General features: G+C 42.8%; 2 protein-coding genes across 3 annotated transcripts; one reads left to right on the forward strand and one right to left on the reverse strand.

Annotated features, from left to right (window-relative positions):
- Nucleotides 1-131: 131 nt before the first annotated feature.
- cnot3a (CCR4-NOT transcription complex, subunit 3a) lies at nt 132-8,855 on the forward strand. 2 transcript variants are annotated; one of them, XM_071538532.1, is made up of 19 exons: nt 132-269; nt 923-993; nt 1,202-1,269; nt 1,370-1,444; nt 1,558-1,647; nt 1,775-1,903; nt 2,233-2,328; nt 2,479-2,698; nt 2,850-2,983; nt 3,203-3,259; nt 3,582-4,503; nt 4,634-4,739; nt 4,880-5,021; nt 5,707-5,820; nt 6,520-6,619; nt 7,107-7,305; nt 7,453-7,585; nt 7,732-7,905; nt 8,052-8,855. In XM_071538532.1, the coding sequence occupies exons 2-19, from the start codon at nt 969-971 to the stop codon at nt 8,148-8,150; spliced, it is 2,883 nt and encodes a 960-aa protein (XP_071394633.1). In that variant the 5' UTR covers nt 132-269; nt 923-968; the 3' UTR covers nt 8,151-8,855. The 2 variants fall into 2 exon arrangements, with proteins under 2 accessions (XP_071394633.1, XP_071394634.1); XM_071538533.1 differs by lacking the exon at nt 5,707-5,820 and having other exon boundaries at nt 4,598-4,739; nt 6,520-6,628; nt 7,732-7,857.
- A 1,309-nt stretch (nt 8,856-10,164) lies between these two features.
- Nucleotides 10,165-18,242, reverse strand: prpf31 (PRP31 pre-mRNA processing factor 31 homolog (yeast)). Its single transcript, XM_071538542.1, has 14 exons — nt 18,112-18,242; nt 16,995-17,210; nt 16,478-16,538; nt 16,295-16,378; nt 16,105-16,202; nt 14,834-14,940; nt 14,243-14,412; nt 13,944-14,101; nt 13,730-13,819; nt 13,244-13,371; nt 12,681-12,753; nt 11,205-11,333; nt 10,596-10,694; nt 10,165-10,495 (listed from the first exon to the last, which is right to left on the reverse strand). The coding sequence occupies exons 2-14, from the start codon at nt 17,208-17,210 to the stop codon at nt 10,382-10,384; spliced, it is 1,527 nt and encodes a 508-aa protein (XP_071394643.1). The 5' UTR covers nt 18,112-18,242; the 3' UTR covers nt 10,165-10,381.
- Between the last annotated feature and the right edge of the window lie 7,165 nt (nt 18,243-25,407).

Here is a 25,407-nt window from a genome sequence, read left to right on the forward strand (position 1 = left end):
AATCATAATTCATCAGACTGCTGAGCCAATAGCTGGCTCCTGTTCCAGCGGATGTTTCCGAGTGAGAGCAGTGAGATCTGTCCAATCATATCTCGTAGATTGGATTTAGGGCGGAATCCAAACTTGGAGGTGGGATTTAGCTACCGTCCATCTTTAGCTAGAGTACAGCGAGATTGTCGAAAAGAAAACAAAAATTGGAAGTAAAGAAGACTTTTTGGAATTAGTTTTGGCTGTAATTGAAAAAAGACAAACGAAAGCCCAGACCCTAGGTAAATGTCGAAAACAAGTATGAATCTAGATGGTCGGGTTGACCCAATTTCCCTTTTTCCTAAATTTGGCTAGCTGGGTAGCTAAGCTGCTAGCTAGCATTTTATGCATTAGCTAGACAGTTAGCCATATTAGCTAGTAGGTTTATGATTAGAAACGATTCTGATATATTGTACCTTTCACAACGCAACAACCACCATATAAAGGCAATACTGCGCCCCGAAATATTAATGCATGAATATGAAATGTATCCACCAACATGCTCTTTGATAATTGCTTTGAAATGGGCCAGTAATCGAGCGGAGTGGACTAGCTAAGCAGCTGGCTAGCATTAGCTCAGTAACGTTAGTTGGCTAGGTAGCTAGCATTAGCTGACAAGCATGTCAAGCAGATTGGTAACGCGTAACGGTAACTAGATCAGCTACATTACCGAAAATATAGCGTTAGACGCAATAGATAGTAATCGTAGGATCTGGTTGCATATCTGAGAGTGACTTGGATTTGGATGAGAACGTTATTTGTGTAGCTAACTGGTCAGCTAGCTGACGTTAACGTCAGTTCCATCCTCTCCAAACCGATGTAGATTCCGGTGTTGAGCGGCGATTTGTGGTTGTCTGCCCTGTGCATTGAACAAAGTTTTCTGTCCTTTCCATAGCTAACTTTGTGACAGACGGAATGTGGACAGTGTCGTAGTCAAAGCCATGGCTGACAAGAGAAAACTTCAAGGTAAGATTATAAGTGTGACCGTCATCAATGTTGTTGCATAGGCTGCATGATGCTGTCCGACCTCGCATCGTTTCTTTGGACAGAAACTCAGAGTGCCTTCATCTGGCATCACGATTTTGTAAAAACGCTTAAAATCAATTGTGAAACACCTTGGGATAGCATGGGTTTTATACACAGTGATCTTAAAGCCCCTCTTTCATCTCTACAGGCGAGATCGACAGATGTTTGAAAAAAGTAGCTGAAGGTGTAGAACAGTTTGAAGATATTTGGCAAAAGGTGAGAAATCTGCTTTTGCAGCCTGCTTTTGTTTGACACCTCATATCAAAAATGTATTTGAGAAAACTTTAAGCATGTCATGTTTTTGCCTGCATTACAGCTTCACAATGCAGCCAATGCTAACCAGAAGGAAAAATATGAGGCAGACCTCAAAAAAGAGATTAAAAAACTACAAGTAAGACAAATTAATGTGACACATGTTCCCTTCTCTATACTCTTGAGCGACAATATGGATACAATATGTAAACAATATTGTGTTAATGTTTTCACCCTCTATACCCTACCCAGCGACTGAGAGATCAGATAAAGACATGGGTGGCCTCAAACGAGATCAAAGACAAACGGCAGCTAGTCGAGAATCGCAAACTTATCGAGACGGTACGGCTCTCCATCATTTCCTCTTTATGTTTGTTTCTGTGAAACAAAACATGAGGGCAAACTCACTACAGATATTTAAATGAAAACTATTCAATAATCAAGCATTTTGTGACCTTTTTCTCCACAGCAAATGGAGCGGTTCAAGGTGGTGGAGCGAGAAACAAAAACAAAGGCCTACTCTAAAGAAGGCTTGGGGCTGGCCCAGAAAGTGGATCCAGCTCAGAGGGAAAAGGAGGAAACGGGACAGTGGCTAACAGTAAGATGTCCGCTATTATCTAGACCTGTTGTACATATTGGGAGCCTCAAATTCTCTTAATAGCCATTTTCTTTTTTGCACAAAAGAGACAAAATTGAATAGATAACTATTCAATCACTGAAGATAATAGTAACTAACGATAATTAAGAATCTAGGAGTTATTAAAGAAAACAATTTTTAAGAGCTTTAAAAGACTGAACTGATTTGGCTCGCCTGAGCACCCACCTTTCTATTTGCTTGCCCAAATGGGGGGGGGGGGGGGTCTCAGCAGTCTGTGAGAAAGCCTTCTCATTCATTTTCCTTTTCTGGCCTCTTTCCTTACCTTCCAGAATACGATAGACACTCTAAATATGCAGGTGGACCAGTTTGAAAGTGAGGTGGAGTCTCTCTCAGTTCAGACAAGAAAGAAGAAGGGCGACAAAGAGGTAAGTGTTCTCCTCTCTTGTTTTCCATATATGTTTAATTTCACAAACTTTCTGTAATTCTGTAAAGGCTGTGTAAACCCAGTGTTGTCTTGTAAATTTTTATTGAAATGTTTTCACAAACCACGTGTTTGTCTTCCATCCGTCCTATAGAAGCAAGATCGTATTGATGAGCTGAAGCGGTTGATTGAGAGACATAGATTCCACATTCGCATGCTGGAGACCATTTTGCGAATGTTGGACAACGACTCAGTGCAAGTGGATTCCATCCAGAAGATCAAGGATGACGTGGAGTATTACATCGACTCCTCCCAAGACCCGGACTTTGAGGAGAATGAGTTCCTGTATGACGACTTAGACCTGGAAGACATCCGTGAGTAGAACATTCATACAGACAAAAATCCTGCAGGGGGGATACTCGGACGTCAGAGGGGTTAGGTTCAACATCTGAATCCAGCATCAGTGTCATTAATGGCGACATCTGAGCTCAGCACTTGTTCCTCTCCTGTCTTTCTCTCCTGTAGCTGCAGCACTAGTTGCAACTTCTCCGTCAGGTCAGGGCACCATGGAAGATGAGATGTTTCTCCACTCCAGCAGCACTCCCACTTCCACCACCTCCTCTTCACCCATCCCTCCATCCCCGGCTACTTGCACTGCTGTAAGTCCATTCAATTCTCACCTTATCTTGGTGTCATTAATCACTTTGGTTGGGGTGTTAAAGGGATGCTGCATTCAAAAATACATTCTGACATAATTTTTAACACATAAGTTTGCATTCTGTTAACCTTTCTGCTAGTTCCAGTTATAATCCACTGGCTAGTTTGCTGAATCAACATTTCAAAAGTGGATTGTAATATCAAGGTATCTCCTCCTATAGGAGAACTCAGAGGACGATAAGAAAAGGGGACGGTCGACAGACAGTGAAGTTAGTCAGGTGAGAGGATCATATCTGTGCTGTATCAGTAGATGAAAAGTTTAGTGCATCTCTTCACCCTTGGTCCTGGAGAGTCGCAGTGACTGGAAGGTTTTTGTCCCTTTCAGGCACTAGAAACAAACAAGCTCATGCTTTTTCTCTGTGGGACCAAGGTTGGAGACTGTAGTTGTGTGTATGGATGTAGTTGTCCCATCTCCTATGTTTATGGGCCTCCATAGTTCACTGTAATTCAACTTTGCTCCTCATAGACTTTGTTCCTCTGTAGTTGCCCTCTGGGCAGTTTTGTCTGAAATGCCCTTCTCTGATGCCTTGTCATTTTCAGTCGCCTGTGAAGAACGGCACCCCATCCTTGTTATCTTCCTTCTCTTCCTCGACCACCTCTGGCTCCTCCTCGTCCTCCTCACTCGTGTCCATGGCAAGTGTTGTTGGGGGCATTCCTGTGGTTCCCACGAGCAACAGTCTAATAGGAAGCTTCAGCAGTGCAGTGCAGCAACATCAGCATCAACCTCCACAGCAGCAGCAGCAGCCACCAAACCAACCACAGCAGCAGCAGCCACCACAAACAAAACCCTCTGTACCCTCAAACAGCACCCCCAGCCCGCCCAGCCACCCCCTCCTCCCGGTCTCCACTGCCCCTTCTCTCCCCACTCCCAGCACACCCAGTGCAGTGGCTCCCATCTCCCAACCCCAGCCCTCATCTGGGCCTACCCCAGCCTCCAGTTTGGGACTCGGGTTGGGGCTGAGTTTGAGCAAAGTTGGCATGACGGGGACCAGCAGTGCCAACCAAATGCCTGGTTTAGGCCTGAGTGGCATGCCCACCCCTTTAAACACAATGGCAGGGCTCATTTCGGGGTCCACTCCTGCCCCCTACGCTCAGGCAGCAGCATCGGGAGGGTTGGGTCTGAGCAGCACCACCCAATCGAGTGTTTCAGTGGAGAGCAGCACCTCCATCCCCACCTCTGGCTCCAGTGGAGTCACCACCAACGGGGCTGGGACGGGGCTTGGCTTGCTAGGCTCTAGTCCAGCCCACAGCTCTCTGACTGGGAGTATCCTGGGTCTGGTTCCTGGGCAAAACGTAGCCCCCGGTTCCTCTCAGGTGCCTCCTAGTCCTGTCAGTACTGCCCCTGGAGGGGTAGTAGGCCTGATGGGAGGCAATGGAGGGAACGTCGGAGTGGTTGGAGGAGTAGGGGTGAATGCAGCTCCTGCTAGACCACCTAGTGGACTGAAGCAAAATGGAAGCACAAGTACGTAAACTTGTTATGCCTCTCCTTGTGTGACTATTTACCCTCTCCATTTGTCTGAAAATTTTGACTCAACAGTGGCTTATTTTTGTAAAAGGTGTTTTACAAAAGTCTGTTTCTTGTCCTCCCTCAGGTTACAGTGCCGTAGTGGCAGAGAGTTCCACAGAGTCAGCCCTAAGCACACCTAGCCAATCACAAAGCAGCCAGCCCTCATCTCTCACTTCCTCAGCCAGTCAGCCGTGAGTTATTTGTTGTTCACTTCATCTGAAGCTACAATTTAGTTATCACACATTTGCTATTCTCATTCTACACATTGACGTATTTACTGTCTCTCTCTCTTTACTTTGTCTCTTCCCTTGTCCCCCTCTACCTGGCACAGGATGGACAACGGCCCCAGCTTGATCAGCTCCATCACCCTGCCTCCCAGCTCTCCGTCCCCCTCATTCTCAGACAGCACACCAGGAGGAGGGAGTCTTCTCAATGGGCCCCACTCCTACACACAGGCCTCTGAGGGCCTCAAGGTGAGGGGAGGGGGTGGGGGGGCGGGACCAGAGCAGGGCTAGGTTAGGGCAAGTTGACTCACATACAGCCTTCAGGCTCAGGAGTAGCCCTGCTCTTCTCACAGCCAGTTAATGGTCTGATGAGGAAGTGATTCTGATTGAGTAGCCAGAATTTCCAGTGCGAACCAGCCAAGTAATAGTCAGGTGTAGCACCCCTTTAGCCTCTTGTGTGGGGAAATTTAGAGGCAGACAAGACAGCTGGGTGAGACTGTGAGATGGTTGTGGAATGAAATTTTCAAATCTGATGCTATAAAATAGCCTAGTCAATGAACATGATGGGGAATCTGCCCTCATACTGCAAAGAGGAAGAGTGTAGCTGTTAGAGTAGCTGTTAAAGTCTCAGGATGCTGAGTTGGATATTACGCTACAACCTCCACAGAAACCATTTATTCCATTAAAACCATAGTTAATTTTCAGCCAAGCAAGCACATTTTAGAAGTATAGCATAAAATATAACTCCAGGTCTCTACTCATCACCCTTTTTTTATTAATTTTATTCTTTTTCGATTAACAAGCAGTAGGGTGGTTTTCAATGTACAACTTAGAAAACAAGCTCCCATTTGTTGGCTTGGCACGTTACTGGTGAGTGTTTGATAATGCTTAGCTGTAATAACCTAGAATAACCTGTCGAGACGTTTATCCCTAGCTCCCCACAGACCTCTGTCATATACTGATGGAGTCCAGAGTCACAGCGCAGGCAGCTGAGCCGCCAGGGGCCCTGGCTACACCCACTCACACACTAAAGAGAAAGCAGTGTAAGGTAAAAACCCAGATACATACTTTTGTACACATTCAATTCTCTCAACAGGCCCACACTTATCCAGCGGTACATGAGATACTTGGACTAAAGATACTTGGACTAACTAAAGGCTGTTTCATACCTTTAATTTGCAAAGAATTATGGAAAAATAGGGAGGATAATCGAGGGGGAGGGAACATTGATATGAACACCAGTCTGTGAAAAGATTAAATGGACTGACACTCCAAAAGTGGGTGTTAACACATACGGGTTTGCAGGGGATTCCCTCGAGTGCGGAGTGAGGAGAGAACACAAAACACTTGCAAATGAGATTCAGCCATAGTCTCCTTTGAATACCTTTGAGGCCGCCACTGCTTGGAGTATCCCTTGTGCAGGTTGCAGTCCATTACTGTGGGTGGCCATGGGGTTTGTAACTGTAGGCAGGAGGTTTATTTCAGAACATACAGCTGAAGGGAGGAGGCGCATTTCAGACTTTTGCTTCTCCTGCTGTTAATAGTTGAGTTTAATGGGTTTTTTTTGTTCATTTATTCATTTACTGTCATGGTTTTTGCCCTTCCTAATGATCCCATACATCGCCTTCTCCCACTCTAAAATACTTATAGCCTTGTGTTTTTTGCTCCGTGTTTCTAACTTAAATTTACTTTATTTTCCACCCTGTCCCTCCTGTTATTCCTCCTCTCCACCTTGTTCCCTCTCTAGGCTCCTGAGCCTCTCAGTTCTCTGAAGGCGATGGCTGAGCGGGCAGCGCTGGGATCGGGCCTGGATGGAGAGATTCCCAACCTCCACCTAACAGACAGAGGTCAGAGTGGTCAGCCTTTACTTCTACACTGACTAGCTAACGTCAGCCATTACTTTTACACTGTATAGTTTCAGGGAAATGGTCAGATATTACTTCTACACTGTATTAGTTACTTCTATTACTTATACACTGACTAGTTACTGAGGAATATTAGGTATTACTTATTAATCAGGTATTACTGCTACACTGACTAATTACTGAGGAAGAAGTGTCCTATATTTACATTCCATTTTAAATATTGAGCTGACATTCTAATCCCAAATAATAGTAAAGAAGGTCAAGGGTCAAAACAACAACACAGAGACAAAAGAGGTAACAAATATTGCTGTGTTGCTAAAAAAAAGTCAGAGCCAGTCAGAAAATGATTTCTTGGAACAAAATCAGGTGCGAGTAGGAGAGGGCAAGTGAAGTGGTTCTTTAAGAGATGAATAAAAGAGACGAGTCCTAATCTAATCGCGTCCCTCTTCTCTTTTTCTTTGTCCTGTAGATATCTTCTCCGGTTCGTCTGCGGCGCCCGGCACCCCCGCAGCCCCCCAGCCGTCCCTGTCAGAAGTCAGCATACCCCCGTCACTCGGGGTGTGTCCGCTGGGTCCCACGCCTCTCCCCAAAGACCAGCTGTACCAGCAGGCCATGCAGGAGTCTGCATGGACACACATGCCACACCCCTCCGACTCCGAGAGGATCAGGTAAAGGGACCGGCGGTTTTCATGACTAGTGATGATATCTTGCATGGGTTTTAATGAATTCACATACAGAAACAACCCTAATGCTTTTTTTCCCTGACCAGTTGTTTGTGCAATTGATTTGTAACTGTCTGTGCTTCTGTCTTACAGGCAATACCTGATGAGGAATCCATGCCCGACTTTGCCCTTCCATCACCAGATGCCGCCTCACCACTCTGACTCCATAGAGTTCTACCAGAGACTGTCAACAGAAACTCTCTTCTTCATCTTCTACTACCTAGAGGTAAAACACACCCTCATACTACACCCTCTCCATGTTTATTCGCTGTCAGCCTTTCTTGTGCTTCTCCCCTCCTGCCTTTTCTCCCTGATGTACAAGTGTCCTTTTCTTGTAAGACTTAATCGTTTCGTTGGCTTCCCCTCTTTCAGGGCACCAAGGCTCAGTATCTGTCTGCCAAGGCTCTGAAGAAACAATCGTGGAGGTTTCACACCAAGTACATGATGTGGTTCCAGAGGCACGAGGAACCCAAGACTATCACTGATGAGTTTGAACAGGTGCAGCTACACCACAGTTCAATTCCATTACCACATTTACGCCTTAAGGTAGAAAACTAGTATGAGGGCTTGTATATTGGTTTGTTAATGTTGTTGTTTTTTTTGTGTGTCTTTCCGTCAACACGTTAACTGTCAGTACAGGTTGGATCAGATTTATTAATATGATTGTTCCTCCCGCTCTATTGTTCCTGCAGGGCACTTACATTTACTTTGACTATGAGAAATGGGGCCAGAGAAAGAAGGAGGGGTTCACCTTTGAGTATAGGTACCTTGAAGACCGAGACCTGCAGTGACGGGACAGAGGGACGCGGAAGGACAGAGAGAGAAAACGTGCTGCTGTTGACATTCCGAGACTGAACTCCATACTGTGGATAGAGATTGTGATGTGTAGTAGAAGCCCTCTCCTATAATGGAGACTGGTGTCTGTATAGGCTGCATCTCACATGAAGCCCTGCTCCTCATGTAGCGCATTACCTTTGGCAAAAATGCCCCGTGGGCCTGATCAAACGCAGTGCACTGCATGGGGTGCGAGGGTGTCATTAGAGATCTGCGTTTGTGCCTGTCTGTGTGCACACTCAGTATGTGGCATTAGGAAAGCCTACCCCATGCATGTTTCTCATGTTTTGTTTTATTTTTCCGTTTCAACAAGATTCTCTGTACCACCTACCCAACATGAGCCTGGAAGCCTTTGACTTGACACAAAACAAACATTGGATTTGATTGTTAAGTAAATTGCCCATCTTGTATTTACTGTAATTTGGTGGTTTAGAATGGGGAAGTACAGTGGACATTTAGTCATGGTGTGTAGGAATGGCTTCTTTTAAGACCCTACGATGCCTGTTGAATATGGTCACTATTAGAGATAGTGAGCGATTATCAATAGTTTTATTGATATTGTCTTGGTCGATTAAACACTGATTGAGAATGACCACAGGGCCTCTCCCTGTGACAGGGAAAGAGTCCTTATTGGACATGGATTAAATTGCTATGCAATTGAACTGGTCTCTGACTCCCTCTCTCTTTACAAATAAAATGTTTTTAAGTTTACCTGTCAAAGAAAATGCATCATTATGGGGCATTCATGTTTGTGAGAAATGAATAAACTTGTAAAATAAATCTTAAAAAATAGGGTTTGAGAAATTAATCTACTTGATGTTCATGGTTGTTACGCCATTGAGGAAATTCTCTATCATCCTCAAAGCATCCTCAATGCAAAGGCCATGCTTGGCATAGTGAATGTATCTGTGCCCAAATTAATTTAAGAGAACCAAATCACCTCTTAATTGCTCTCACAAAATACACAGATAGCATTAGGTAAAAGAAATCTGAGTTTGGTTTGAGTCAACTTCCCACTTTTAGTTAAGGTTTTATGCTCTATTCTTTTGATGTTACCTCATCCTAACTTAACTCCACTGTGTTCAATTTACCACCTGATATTTCAAGTGATAGTTCAACCCTATACAGTGAAACAGTGAATGTGCACTGATAAACTCTGTTTACATGTAGAGTCAAAAGCATGTACTGATCTCCTCTGAAAAACCTGGTGGTGGATTTAACCTGTGGGTTGGGTGAACTAAAGAAAAATGCAATGTCTCGTCTGCAGTGGTTGTTTATGTGCTACCCCAAGGAACCATAGCTAGGTTTGCACTGGCACAAGTTAGCTGATTTTTAATCCTTTGTGGGACAGATCCAGTCTTTTGTTGGCAGCTTAAATGGGGAGAAACTGACAAATAGCTGAATCATTTTCCCTGTTTAAGCAGCCATGTAAAATATAAGATCTGTGCTACAGAATTAAAATTTTATGTCGTGTGTAAATTCAGCTCTTGACGAGTTTGCAGTTTTCTTTTTTTTTGGGGGGGGGGGAGGGGTGGGAGTATGTGGAAAAGGAAAATACAGCAAAGTTATGAGAGATTTGCCTTTTATAGATTCTATTTTTTGGGCTTTTAAGAAAGGGAAGGTCAGATAGAAAATTGCTAAAATGTGAATTTCAAGATAAATATTTACAATTTTTCTCATATTGTCAAGGTTCTGCATGGGAGATGTCATACTATGGGGTTATAAACAGGATTGTAAAATTTCAATAAATACTTTTCAGAAATTACAATATGTATGTGTGGCGTGATGTCCTGTCATTTGTATATGAAATATTTGCCTTATGTTAGTTAATAAATAAATGTTTGTGCATATGAATAGAAATAATAGATCCTTGACAGAAGTTGCCTTGAACATTAATTACAACTTCTATATTGACTGCTGTATTTTTCCTTCTCTATAATAATGAAGACAAAGTAAAGTAAAATGTCTGCATTTTGTTTTATTAAAACAACAAAAATCATATGTCAAAAGGTAAAAACAAAATACAGAAAGAAGCACAATGCCTTAACAAAACATACAATTTTGAAAATATACTATCACTTTGCAATGTTGAGTGCAACTGTCAGTGCAGCTCAATATGATACAGGAGGAGCTGCAGTCGTGTGTGTGTGTGTGTGTGTGTGTGTGTGTGTGTGTTGTGTGTCTGTCTTCACATCTTCTCCTCCTTCTTGACCTTGAGGAACTCTGCCATATTAGAGAAGTATTTCTGGTTGGCTTCAGCCACCTTCTTCTCTGCAGCCTGTGGGTTCACGATCTCCAGCCCCTGCAGAGGAGAGAAGAAGAGCAGAAGAGTTTTTACAAAACTGAACCTGCCAGATGTCAAGAGGATATTTAATAAAGGAGCAGGTTTTTTTTTTTTTTACCTGGAGAGGAGTGAAAGCGACACTGGAGCTGGTTCCTGAGGAGCGATCTCTGACTGTGGACTTTCCTCCATATGTCATGCTCTGCTTCTGCAATGTTCTCTGTTTGAGAAAAAAAAAGGGAAAGTGCTGAGACAGAGACAGATTGTGCGTTCATGGACTGGTAGAAAGGTCCGACATACGAGACTTCCAAGTCTGCTGCTCAACAGTGTTGCATTCATGTGCTATTTTGTCAGAAAATCAAACCTGGACATACAATAAACAAACCTCCTACAGCTTAACAAGCTAATTTGACAAACTTCATTCAAACAAATGTTAGGTTAGTCTGGCCAACAACAAGGTGCCTGTGTATGTTTTTTTTCTTACTGTTGACTGACACAAAACTTTATTTTTTCGCCTTGTTGAGAAGGTTAAAAGGTCACCATTGCATCATAACAATAAAAGCAAAATTTTCTCAGGGTTTCCGACTAAATCATCCAACTTCATGTGAAATTTCCATTTAGGAACGTCGTTATATATACATATATATCCGATAGCACATGAATGCACAAAGAGAAAATGAATACATCAGCGATCACTGGTGGAGTCAAAACGAGTCGTGGATGTGTTTACCTGGAGGGACTTGGAGATCCTGGCCTTGGTGGCCTCGTTGACCTGAGCCTGCCTGACACGGCCGCTGCCGCTCTTCCCCAGCTGGCCCAGACTGAAGCCCAGATCCTCCTGGTACGCATCGTCTTCAATCTGCAACACCGCATCAAAACATGAGCTGCAAGTCTGACACAGTCCGCCCTCCTTACACTTCCCTTAACCAAGAATGCAATAATGTTATCAAAGGACAAAATTCTATTTGGGATGTGCGCACACCATTTTATCTCAGGACAGAGTAAAAAAAAAAAAGTCAATACTGAATAAAGGAGCAGGAACACCCATACTGAATCTTCCTCCCATTAAGCTTTACTTGCCCTGGTAGGAAACCTGAGCTCTTAACTCACCAATTAACTGTATAGAGGATATAAACCTAAAAACATAATGCTGAAGTACTTCTTTTAGGCACAAGGGCAGAGCGACAGAATATCTGTTAACTTAAATTCCCTGTCTATGAAGTGCAGTGAGTAGGTCAGAAAACTTGGTGCAATTATTGATACTGGTCTGAACTTTCCAGGTCATCTTAACAGCATCACAAAAAAAACTTTCTGGAAAACGTTTCAAAAGTCAGAGGTTTTCTGCCACTGTCAGGCCCTAGAAAAACTTGTGCATGCCTTTATTAGAAGTAGATTAGACTACTGCAATGCCCTCTTTTCCAGTCTTGTGGTAAAACTGTGGAACGCCTGCAGCTAATTCAGAAGAGTCTTGACTAGGACAAGAAAAACTGAACACATTAAACCTTAGATCACTGCACTGGCTTCCAGCAAGCATTAGAGTTGACATTGAGATTCTGCTGCAGAGCTCTAAATGGCCCGGACTCAGAATATATTTCCTTCTTGACTGAAAGACTCAAGCAAACTACATCTCTCAGGTCTTGTGGCACTGGCCTCTTTGTTGTTCCGGATGGATGAAATCAAAAGCTGCTGAAGCCACTTTTAGGGATTAGATTCCCAGCCTGCCAGAGGACCTGAGGTGTTCCCCAACACTAACCCCTTCTAAAAGCAGGATTAAAACTTTTTTTAAAAGCCTTTGACTCCGTCTTATCCGTGTGTGTGTGTATGTGTAGGTGTTTGTGCATTCTGAAAGGGGAAGGTACTCCATGTGATATATGTATATTTTATTTATGCGATGTGTATTTTCTCAATGTTATATGCATTTTTATGCAGGTTTGCACTACTTTAGAATGAATTTTGCTTGTTTTTATATAAAGCACATGAGTGAATGAATGCATGAAATGTGCCGTCCAAATAAAGGCTTGACAATACGGGTCTTAGTTGAACAATAGCATTATACATATTATTGCCCAACAATGAGCAACACTGGGTTGAAATAAAGTACAGCTTACTGGAAACAAGTTTCAATTTGCAGGTATTCCTTTGAATCAGTGAAAAGCCTGTCATGAGGGAGATATAAAAGCCACTCTGATAGAAAATGTGTGCTGACCTCTGCAAAGGTCATCCTGTTGGCATGTTTCCTGATCTCAGTCAGCCCGAGACGCTCCTTCATCTTACGATACCTTCAGGAAGAGAGATCAGTTCAGTCAATCTGTTCATAGTGCAATCTTTTCTTTAAATGTGTGGCCCGTTCAGCAGGGCAGTCTGCCAATGTTTTGAGTGTCTGGCAGGTTCTGTACCTCCTTCTAGAGCTGCAACGATTAATCGATTAATCGATTAGTTGTCAACTATTAAATTAATCGCCAACTATTTTGATAATTGATTAATTGGTTTGAGTAATTTTTTAAGAAAAATAAGTCAAAATTCTCTGATTCCAGCTTCTTAAATGTGAATATTTTCTGGTTTCTTTCCTCCTCTATGACAGTAAACTGAATATCTTTGGTTTGTGGACAAAACAAGACATTTGAGGACATTGTCTTGGGCTTTGGGAAACACTGATCGACATTTTTCACCATTTTCTGACATTTTATAGACCAAACAACTAATCGATTAATCGAGAAAATAATCGACAGATTAATCGACAATGAAAATAATCATTAGTTGCAGCCCTACCTCCTTCCACCTCTCTTCTTTCTCTGTCCGTCCAGCGGGGCCGGCAGCGGTTTGACCTGCTTCACTGGGGGAGGCTCCTGCCATTTATCAAACTTCCTCTCTATCTCTTCCTTCAGATCGTAGCCGACCTGTACAGACGACACAAAGGTTAATGTCACAACTCAATGACTATGAATAAAATAATAATCAGGATTATTTTGCTAGATACATATTATGTTATCAGACTTGATTATTTGGAAGGGAAATGTATTTATTTTACTGCACTTTTGGGATCTTATATCAACATCTTGATTACTTTCTACAACAGCTGACATAAATTAAAATGTTTCAACATTGCCAATATGAAAATATTCTAGGATTATTAACAAGGAAAACTAAAATAATCGTGATATATGATTATGCATGATTAATTGTGCAGCCATAGTTGGCCCCACATGGTTGATCATAAATTGAATGTGGATGTGTGTCAGCTTCTTCGACCTTCACCTTGCCCACTGCACTCTCATGGAAGCTGTCTACTCGGGCTGCCAGAGTGCACTTTGCAGCCACCAGGCGAGCCGCCTTCCTCCTTAGGTCCTAACGGAAAAAGAGACAGACAGCTGTTAGCCAACTAGTTGCAATGCTAAGTTAAATGCAAAAAATACACCACAGTGCAGGTTTGACTATTGTTCATTGATGTTTAGTATGAACATGTACTGACGGGGGGTAGCGACTGCACGACATCACAGTGATAGATGAAGCCGGTGTGGGGCAGCAGGGAGGTGCTGCTGAAGCCTGACAGCGTTCTCCTCTGGGCTCCCAGCAGCATGAGGTTACAGGCCGGCATCTTGGACAGGTTGGTCAGGCCGCCAGCAATACCTGCAGCCAGAGAGAGGAGACGCCAAAGAAAGGAGCGAGTGAAAATAAGAGAATAACAGAAGTTACAATCCACGTCTGTAACCTATATGTGGAGTTCTGTAGTAGGCACATTTTAAAATGGATAGTTTTTGCGCCTCTCACCCATGATCTTGGCAGCTGTTGACGCTCCAACAATGATGGAAAGATTTGGAGCAATGAATGACATTCTTGACTCTACATATTCATATATCCTGTGTTTGGATTGGTTTAGCTCCAGGGCCATGTCACATGCTTCCTCCAGGCGCTTCAGTTCGTCCTCACCTAGCATCGACCTAAAACAAGAAAGCATATAGATTGATCGTTTCAATGGTCAGCGTACACAATCAAATTTGCAATCAATAGAATTATTTAATTGGAAACGATAACAAGAGTTATCCGCACAACCACACAGATGCACACAATGAAAAATTTTTAGATGCACAATCATTTTTCCCTTTACTCTGATAATGAGAATAATTTTGTTTACATGAGTGTTGAAAAAAATGTTTCATTAATATTCCTGCTCTCATGCAATCTCAAATAACTGCTAACATGATATTTCCTGTTGCTTGCATGGACAGTAATCCAATGCTGAAACTCAAGGAGCGTGAAGGCACAATGACAGTGTAGATGTTAATGTGTAGATGGGAAAGCTGAACAGATTAAGCAGAGTAACGTGGAATAGCCAGACGATTGTCCAGTGAGTCGACTCACCCCTGTGTGGTTGAGGCTGTGACACTGACAACCATAATGGTTGCATTGGTTAGGATCTGCTGCAGAGTCTCGTTGTTCTTGCACTTGTCCAGATTGTTTCCCAGTTCCTAAATGGGAGACACACACAGACACATGACATATTGGTACATTCAAACTACATGCCAGAAAAATAACAGGAAAAACATACCTCCATACCTTTTCATTAAACCGTTATTTATTGAGGGGAAATTGACTAAGCATGCATTCTCTTTTTACAAGGGTTTTAATTACAAATCCATTTTAACAAAAACAAAAAAAGCATTGTTCATGTCTTGATGCAATAACAAACTGATAGGATGGATCTGCAACCAGTTTGAAACAAGTGCTGAGCAATGGGTGGTGAAAGGAATGTAGGTAACCATTTTAGCTAGGCTCGTTTTATAGTTATATCTCCACCAGGGACATAATTTCTTTGTGCTTCCATGTTTGAGATGACCAGTCGGAGAGGAAACAATGAAAATCTAAAAGGCTAAGAGCGTGTTAGGGTCACTGAAATGCACTGATGAATTTGGTTGCATCATAATTTTCCACGTCATCTTCCCAACCAAATACAGAAAAAGGCTGAAAATCGATCTGTAGGGGCATGAATATAAGAGACTGTTCTGACAAAACATGTTAGGTATCTGATGTGTTGTCATTGGCCATCAGCTGCACTGGGAGATGTTGACTGGGTGACTGGATGCAAAGTGATCTGAGTGACTGCTCAGTTCTTCCTTTTGCCCTTGCTGGCTGCCTTGGCTGGAGTTACTGCGGGAACAGCTGCTTGATAGAGAGCAGCAGACACTTTGTTGATGTAGTAGAGGGCAAAAGAGGGAGACTATCAGACGTGGTTCAATTTTGACCTTTAATTATAGCGTCCCCATCAGGTCAATCAGTGTATTTTTTTTAAACACGGTGCCAAGATGAGTCTTCCCTCCAAGTTTAGTCAAAATTAGACCCCAACTTCATCACGAGGGGGACAATTATCTAAAGCCCCAAATGTTTTATTTTTAAAAGACCTGACCGATATATTGGTGCAGCAATAATATTATTAGTCATTATGGCCTTTCGCAGATGTGTTGTCTTCACTACAACTAAATTAACATAAATAAAGCCAGTAGGGGGCAAAGTGGGGAATATAGTGACCCTTGGGTGCATCACAAGGGGCACTATGTTCCCATTCTGAAAAGGGATTTCAATATGTACACTGCTTGTTAATACCGGCTGATTAAATAGATATCAATTAAACTCACCTTGACTGTCCGGATGTAATCTAGAGAATTTGGCACCAGGGACTCGAGCTCTGGGAACCTCTTGGAGTACTTGTCACGGGCAAACTTGTGAATGATATCTGTAACAAAGGCAGAAAAAGAAAAAAAAGAAAAATCAGCTTGTATGTATGTAATTTTTTATGTACTACAAAAGCAACATCAGCAAACTCACTGAGTTCATTGTCGATTTCCACCGTGAGGTTATTGGCTGCTACGATCAGTCTGTATTCTGGATCTGCCTCCACCGGACCGGACACTGAAGGGCAGAACAAAGTGTTCAATTAACAGGGGAAAACATGTAGATAAAACATGTGTAGTAACACCAAAGAAATTATCATTAATGGTTTACACTCACCTTCTGAGTTCTTGCGTTGCTTTCCAACATACGCTGAAATTTTGTCCATGATCTCTGAAAACTGTAAACATACTGTAAGGTTACGCTGGGATGACCTGACCAAACATATTACTACAAATATCAGTCTGTATAAAATAGGGATGGGACAATGTATCTAAATTTAATATATCGCAATACAAAAATGTGACAATGCGGGGCAGAAAAATGAATATTAGCTACATCTTATTCTGTTGTAGTAATCACAAATGAGACAGCTTGCCCATCACGATTTCACAAGCTCTCCATCCAAATTATATTATTTACACTTCATAATAACATTTTTAAATTGTTGTTTACATTCTAGCAAGCCAATGCCATTGCTAGAGAGATTTGTGGCTCAGAAATAAACATAATTCAGTCAGACTTTGTTGTCATTGAACTCTATTGTATCATGAACCTCATATCGCGTATCAAATCGTATCATGAGATAACCACATCGTCCCATCCCTAGTATAAAATATCACACGATACAACTCACCTGTTTGCTATTGCGGAGCTTGGCAATAGACGTCACAGTTTCAGCTAGGCTGTAGTCCACCTCCATCTCCTCCGGGATATCTTCCAGCCCTCCTTCTGCCTTTCCCTCTGCCTCCTCTCCATCGCTCTCCCCCTCCTCTCCTCCTGGATACAGACCATCCTCCCCCTCATCGCCAGCCTCCTCCAGATCCGCCAGCAGCTCGTCCGCCAGAGACATCTGACAGAAAAATGGTAGAAAAGGTGAGAGAAGAAAGGTAACTGGGTTGATAAAATAAAGTTTCTTAGCTTAACCGTTACAGTCTGTCAGGTATGTAAGGGAGTAGTACTGGGTTACATATAAACAGCTTTAGTAACACACAGAGGTGGGGACTCGAGTCACGACTTTGACTCAAGTCAGAATTTGAATTGCTTGAGACTTGACTTGATGCATGAATACAACACTTGAGACTTGAATGGGTTCTGGTGACTTGGGACTCTGACTTGACTTGTACTTTGAGGACTTGAAAAGGTTTCTAAAGTCTTGACAAAAGATCTTGTGTATGTGTAAATTACTTGGATTGAAAGTTATGTGATTTGTTCCACCAGACAACTGAATATTAATTATGTTATCTGGATTTGTATGGAATGGTGGAGTTTATTTAAATCAAACTCATGATGCACTTCTTGCAGTTGCAGTTTTTATCCTAAACGATATTGCATTGATGAGAAGTCCTAGGTATTTTGTTTTCTTTAAGATATTAAATTGATACTGGACTCGATGACATGGGCTTGACTTGGACATGACGTGGTAATCTACATTTAGACTTGAGACTTGACTTGAAACTTGTGCCTCGAGACTCAAGCAAAGTTGACTTGGTCACACCTCTGCTAACACATAACCTTAGGGGCTCGTGGCTCTGTTCAACCTCTCAAAAACAACAGATGTTGCAATAGATGCAACACAGAGAATAAACCACGGGACAGGCAAGACTTCAATGTGTTTTTGAGAATGTTTGTAAAGCTCTGTCGGACAGTAACAGCACCCAGCAAACTGTATGGAGTTAGCTAGTTAGCTTTAGCAAACGTTAGCTAAACGTATTAAGTGATCTTAGCAACCATTTCCTATTTAAGTAACTTACCTCGAGAGTTGAGACTCCTGTCTTCTAAAGAAACAAAAAACCGTCTAATGCGGGCTGGAGTTTCTGCTTTATAAAGCTAAATGTTCTCGCTGTGCGATTTTTAGTCGTTTGTGCTCTACTGTGTTTGTCGCAGATTAAATACGTAAGTCGAGGTTTGCAAGGGTTTCTGGGAGATGTGTCCAATTCTCCAATTCATACTGCACAGACAATAAAATATAGCCTACAACTCTGCCCCACTACGGCTCTGGTGAAGGCTACATTGGAAACCGCCACATTATTATATGAATGACAATGCAGAGAGATAATTTATGCATGGGGTTTCCTGCATAACAGAATGATTTCCTTTCTTATGAAATGGAACACCTTATGAATATAAGACAATACGATTTATTCTCATTAAACAGTTCAGAAAGAGGTTCACATTTTTATGTTGTTTTTATTCCCCCATGTTTATACAGTATCCCTTGAAAACCATTCTTTAAACAATACAGGTTTTAAACCAACATTTAAATAGACTAAACAAAGGGACTAGTTGGACCTCGACTGCATGATGGACTGTTATTAGTAGAAAATGAGATAAATTAACAGATACACAAACAAATGGAGTTATTTACTGATGAAAGGCTTCCATTTTTCATGCTAAGCTACATTAATCGTCATTAAACAAGGTAAAAGAATGACAAGACAGCTAAAAATTCATTGACATTAGAAAATAATGAAACATTACAGGACATAGTTCCATACAGATTGGCATATATTAACAAGTGAAATTATACAAAATACTTTTTAGCAATTAAGACGTTTGGGAAAATATTTGATTTATTTGTTATGAAGAACTTGAGAAGGTATAACCTAGATGCATTTTGTCCCAAACAAATGTGTGTTAAGTTCATATATAAGTTAATTGCACTAAAGCAAATAAATAAATAAATTGATAAATGAATGAATGAATAAATAAATAAATAAATAAATATTAGATTGCATGGAAATTGGCTTTACATGAATAAACAAATAAATGAATAAATATATAAATAAACAGTAATCAAATAATAGACAGCTTTTTAGAATTAAAAGTATAAAGAAACAGCTTGTTTCATTTTTTCGTGCAGTCTAAGAATACATCTAAAATTAAACAGCTCTAAAATGATATTGTATACACTTGTATTACGATATTTGTACAAATGTTGAATGAGTATTCTCAAATACAGGAGTCAAGCAATTTCTGTCCCCAACTGCTGCCTACAAGAATATCTGACAGACTGCAATGAAAAACCTTTTTTTAATAAAGAGAGGATTGGAATCCAAGCGTTTACATAGACAGATAAATGACTAAAGAAAGTGCATTCCCCGCACATCTGGGGAAAAATACAACAGAATGAAGCAGAAAAAGAGAAGGTAAGCTGGTACACAGTAAGACTCCCATTGCATAGCCGTCAAATCTGTTTCAGATTTTACAAAGCTCCAGGCTCCTCTTCTCCTAGCATATGCTGCCTTTTCCAAAGATTTTGTAGCCAAAGGCTATGAATAAACTCCATAAAACAGTGGCAGAGAGGAGCTCAACAACCCTTGTCATACAAAATCCTGTAGCTGGTAAAACCTGGAATGTGTCCAGCTGTTAGAACGGGAGTCTTTTCTTTCCGTTGCCTATTCAATAAAAAAATAGCCTCTGAGAGAATGGCTGGTCGTTGGGGTTAATTCACTGGCCAGTCTCAGAGGGTTCAGCTCTAAAGGTTCCCATGATGACACGAAACATCACACCAAGTGGGGGTCGTCGGCAGGGCTGACAGTAAAGCGCGATGATGTCACTGGTTTGGCCCCCACAGGCGACCTCGGTTTGATTGACAAATCGTCTTTCCTTTTTGAGTCTTTTCCTTTGTTGTTTGCCCCTGATGGAAAGACAGGAGTTGGCTGTAAGTTTGATCAAGCTCTACCATAACTTACCTAATGTTAAATGCATAAACACTAGGACACGTGGCTTCAATATTATTGAGATTAAGAAATCAGTGCCAGACTAAATACAATGCAGAAAAAAAAATATGAACATCTATTAATATAAGTGAGCTGAAGCAATGCAAGATAGTTTTCAGTTAAAAATAACACTCTTTCAAAAGGAACACTGCCTCTTCTTTCATGGCTTTGAAATGTTCAACTCTGAAGGCTACGAGAAATCATGAAAGCATCTAATTTTGGTGTTAGTGCATTTCTGTATATGCAAAGCCCAAAGGGAATTCTGAGCCAAAACTCTCATTATTCTGTGAAATGAAGCGATCTGTGTATGAGATGGAGAGTGGAAGGCTTCCAGAGACCAAATTAAAATATGTTGGAAAACACAGCTTAGGCTTGCATTGTTGAGCGCAGGATTTATGTCCCCACTCAATTCTACATGTCACAGTGTAGGGGGGATAATTATAGAAGATTAATTCTGGCTGCATATTTGGAGAGGAGACGGGTGAAACCAGGGTTCTCCATTTCAGTGGGTGGGGATAAGTTGGGAACTGTCAGCTTTTATAACATCATTCACCGGCTCTAAGTGGTGACTAACTGATAATGCATGAGGACAGTGGGAAACACACAGCTCTCTCCCTGTGCTTCAGACAAATGCACATTATCTCCAGTCTGAATTTGCCCCCCTTCTCGTTCTGCCTCTCATGTTTATGAACGTACCATGTAAGTCGAACTTGGTGCTTTTGCCAGAGACTGGAGCCGGACTGGTGGGCGCTGAAGTGCCCAGCTCATTGGTTGGAGTTTCCTGTTGCATCGAGAGAGAATAGTCAGGCACGCTTCATTATATCTAATATGATCTGTTATTAATCAAGCGTGGTATGTGTGGGAAATACCTGATCAAAAAGATAGACTGTGACATCATCAAAAAAGGACACATTTCTTCCTCTGTCTTTTTCCCTGTCCATCGGCTCCTTGGGCGACTTCAGCAGACTCCTCAGGCCGACGCGTTTGTCGACATCTGTTTCCGTGACAACAATCACCCGTCGGGAGCTTTCGTCCTCCTGCTCTTCTTCCTCCTCGTCATCGGGGTCGCTTCCCGATGACAGACCTCTCCGTCGTCCGATCCGACTTCCGATGCCCCCCTCCCCAAATCCTCCTTTACCGCTGGGGGTGAGGGGAAGAGTCAGAGCCAGAGGAGGGAGGGCAAGAGAGAGGCGAGCTAGTTTGGCTGTGAAAACGAGAGTAGGGAGGAGATTGTTAGATATGGGGAATGGCTGGCAGAGTCCTAGTGGCTCCGCCCCTTAGTGTGCAAAATAAAAATAAAAATGCTAGCCAGTCACATCTCTCCTCACTGTTCTGTCACTCCTCACAGTACACTGTTACTAAAACTAATGAAATGCTTGAGGAAGAGGAACTGCCCACCCCCCTTTAAAATAAATGCAAGATATTACTGAGGTGTATCAACAAATCAATCAAATCTGCATATAATGAAAAGCGATACGTCTCAATGAAGTTTGCATTTAGAATCATCTCAGTTATGATGACTCACATTAGCAATACATCTAACATGAAGGTACCTTTCATTGCCTGGTTTCCAACAGGCTGAGGGGACGTAACCTCAGGTTGCTCGATCACAGTGAGTGGTTCAGCGGTAGTTTGATCAGACTCGCTGTGGGGCCAAGGGCCGGGGGCACTTTCTTGCTCCTCTTGGCTACGGGGTAAAAAAAACAAAAAACAGACACAATTGATTAAGACATGAATGTCAACAGAAACTCTGATTTGTTATTCAGGATCATATTTCCAAGGTCACACTTCTTACCTTTCGTCTTGATTTTTGTCTTTCACACTGACTGGTTCGCTGTTGCCGTCTGTGATTTGCTCCCCCCAGGGCCGGAGAGTAACAGTGTCTTTGAGAGTCGCCCCCCAAAGCACATTTGTTTGAACGTTTTCACTGAGGGAGAACTGTAATCTTTCCTCACACACCTGAAGAAACATAAAGAAAAAGATAAATTAGGGGTTAATAATTTCAAAAAGGTAATAAAAGGAGGACCTTTTCCCCCTAGTCAGCTAAAAATGTTAACAATTAGTAAATAGAAAATGAAGAAGCAGGCAGAATATCAAAACATCTCAAGGTTAATAATCTAAAAGCTAAAGAGTCATCAAACACTTAGCGCTAAGAGTAAACAAGGTCTTATGCTCACCTGCATCATGAGGCCGTTCTTGGTGGGCATCTTAGAAAGAGATCCCTGGTCCTTGACCTCGGACGTATGGCATGATGATGAACACAGTGGGCTCTGTGTGTCGTTTCTCTCCTCTTGAGGTGACAGTGTGGCTTGGAAATCATGGATCACACATGGTGCAGACTCAGCAACCTTATCGGAGTTATCAGAGATCCCGTCAAGGTGCTCCTTCAGATCCACCCTGCTCCCCTCAGGAGTGGAGGAGCCACAGGTCTCCTCAACTTTATCGCCATCGCCAGCACTGCTAGGCTTTTGGTCAGGTGTCTTCTTAAGAGATTCCAAGAGCTCTAGGTTCCCCAAGAAAAGGTCCCCCAGGGTGTCCTCCTCGTCCCCGGAAATGCAGCACAGTTTCTCTAGTGTTTCAAAGTCCTCCAGGGGCTCCTCGTCCAGATCCTTCCACTCAGAGATCAATAATTCTGGGAGGGTGTCGAGGGCATGTTGGGGCGGAGGCGGGGTGGCAGCTGAAGTTTTCTGGAACAGGTTATTTTGGTCATCCTGATTCCCTAATGTGGACGTGAGGTTGCTCTCATTTTCCAATGTTATGTGCACAGGCGAGAGGTTCAGATTGGCCGAGATCCCTTTGCTTTGAGTTGTAGCAACTGGCGACTCTTGCAAAGCTGGCTCTGAGGCATCTGTGTTGTGAGTGGGGGAAATAAGCGGCTGTGTCTCAGTGCTGGCAATAAAGTCTTCTAGATTCATGTGACTAATAAACTCCTCTGCCTCTATGACAGATGGCGGTGGACTAGGAAAGGAGTCGTCTAAACTCTCCAGTTTATCATCTTGCACATCAAGGTCTATGCTCGGCGGAGGGCTGGGAAAATCTACTGAGCTGAAATTGTCTACCTGTGGATAAGACTGATCTGTCTCATCCCGCACTGTCACACCAATGTCACTGGGGCAAGCTAGAGGATTGGATGGAAGAGGGACATCTATGTAATCCTCCTCTACATTCATAACACTTACTCTCTGCTCTATGTCCTGCCGCGCAAGCTGTGGACTCATTTCACTTTCCGAGTCCACGATTGGTTCAATACTCTCCGGGACTGAAAAGTTCACAGGAGAAGCTTCCGTGATGCAAAGAGAAATATTCGAGCTAATATTCTCCAAAGTGTGAGTGAAATCGGTTTCTAAATTAGAGCCTGTTTCTTTGCCAGCGTCTTCAGCTGATGACTGTTCTTCTGTTTGGATCTGGCAGAGGTGATTCTGAGGCCATCTGTTAAAGTTTTGATTCTCCTCTTCCTCTGCAAAGTCTAGCTGACCTTCGCTATTCCTGACTGCCTCTGTGCATGATGTAATTTGTTTCTCTCCTTGGGCTAAGGTCTCTTGCTCTGGGATTTCTATGTTCTCTACTTCAATATCTGAGATTCCTCCTTTCAGATCTCTGTTACAATCATCAATTTCCTCTAGGTTCTCAATATTTTCCTCTTGTTGTATGTCCAGAGGTTGGACTGCCTGTTCGATATCAATGTCTTTCGAATCCCACGTTGCCTTGACGACAAGTTGGCCAGTTTGTCCCTGAGTTTCATCATTACAGGTTTCCTCACAGCCGTCCGAGACAGCGGGGTGCGGCTCACTTCCTGCAAGTTCATCATTCCCTTCGGTTTCCCAGAACTCCCGACCCACTACGAGCCGCTCTCCCACCTCCCAGGCCTTATTGCTGAACCCAGAGAAGAATTCAGATGCGAGTTCAATATCTTGGCTCCTGCTCTCTGGAGAGGCCCACTGGTCATTTTCGGCGGGCCACAAGTGCAAGTCCCTTTGTGTAAAACGGTGGCAGTCAAATTCTCCCCTAACCACTCCGCCTGTTCTCTCCTCCTCCTCCTCCAGAGTGCTCCACAACTCTTTAGTTTTCAGATCCAGACCCTCGGAGGATTCTTTATCCACACTGTTGGGAGAGTCCGCCCCGCTCTGGTCTCCACATGCTGCATCTCTCTGGGGCGACTTCTCCTTCATGGCGTTACTTAGCTCCCCGGCGGCCAGCTGCTGCTCTGTCTCTGACGTGGTCATGGCCTTCTTGTCTTCACTGTCTTCTGAGCAGCACAGGTTCCTCAGGCCCAGCTCGTTGCGGTCTGTGTGCTGGAGCTCTAGGCCAGGCCTCTCTTCATGTCTCTCAAGTCCATCAACACCTTCCTCCACCCAAGAAGGACATATTAGACTGCTCACTTTATCATCTATACACTTCCCATCATCGGGCTCCAGTACTGACGGGGTATCATCGCTGAGGATGGCATCACTAGTTTGAATGCCGTATAACCGAGATAATCTGGACTCTCTGTTGTCAAACTGGGGTGGTGCTGTGGGTTCAACAGTGTCATTTCCAGAGTGGGGGGCATTTAGTGAACAGAGATCATTATCTGTCAGTGTAATACATGTATATTCTTTGTTGCTGAGTCTTAATACGCAGTCCTTTGATTCACTGCCAGATTCAGATTTGATTAAACTATCTGTCTCAGTGATGTTCTTGGAGTGTAGATTCAAGTCATTCTCTGCAGAATCCTGGTATTTGCAATCTGTTATCTGCACATGAGAGATGATGCCATCTGTGTAATGGTTGTCTATCTGATACCCATCACTGTGTGGGAGCCCTTTCAACGGCTCATCCTCCAAATTTGAGAAAAACTTATCAATTAAGTCAACGCCGTCCTTGGCCTGGGAATCATCAGACAGCAGTGTTGACTTGTTTAGCCCCTTTCCTCCTGTCTCTCCGCTCTCATTATGGAATATGCCAGAATCTTCTCTCTGTGCAGACTCTAGCCCTTTGCTTATAATATCTTTGTCATTACCGATATGGGAGATATCATTCTCAGGAGTATTTTGATATGGAATGCTCTTTTCTTCAGACATCTCAATAGTCATCCTTTCCCCAGTTTCAGTTTTACTATCTGAAATCGTTATACTCTCTTTTAAGGGGCTCTTTTCTCCTGTCTCTCCCTCCTCCTCAACTTCAGTCTTTTCCTCTATTCCTGTCAGTGTTCCCCTATCTCCTCCTCGCCCACTGCCAGGCCTGGAGGCACTAAGTCCATCACTGCTCCTCCTGTTCAGCCCGTCCCCCTCCCAGTCACTGTCTGAGAAATAGGCAGAGTCTCGATGGGGTGTTTCATTTCCCAGAGCC

The sequence above is a fragment of the Centroberyx affinis genome, unplaced genomic scaffold, assembly GCF_046629955.1.
Source record: "Centroberyx affinis isolate AG114_WGS23_722 - 3 ecotype Tasmania unplaced genomic scaffold, CSIRO-AGI_Caff_v1 ptg003285l_1, whole genome shotgun sequence".
NCBI lineage: Eukaryota > Metazoa > Chordata > Actinopteri > Beryciformes > Berycidae > Centroberyx > Centroberyx affinis.

Coding starts and splice junctions, on each gene's coding strand:
- cnot3a (XM_071538532.1), top strand. CDS start 969: ATGGCTGACAAGAGAAAACTTCAAG. Junction 2,329..2,478: donor AGAAGAAGGGCGACAAAGAG/GTAAGTGTTCTC, acceptor TCCGTCCTATAG/AAGCAAGATCGTATTGATGA. Junction 6,620..7,106: donor CCTCCACCTAACAGACAGAG/GTCAGAGTGGTC, acceptor TTTGTCCTGTAG/ATATCTTCTCCGGTTCGTCT.
- prpf31 (XM_071538542.1), bottom strand. CDS start 17,210: ATGTCTCTGGCGGACGAGCTGCTGGCGGATCTGGAGGAGGCTGGCGAT. Junction 13,820..13,943: donor TCGTGCAGTCGCTACCCCCC/GTCAGTACATGT, acceptor TTTTTCCGTTAG/GACCTAAGGAGGAAGGCGGC. Junction 11,334..12,680: donor ACAGGATGACCTTTGCAGAG/GTCAGCACACAT, acceptor GCGGTGTTGCAG/ATTGAAGACGATGCGTACCA.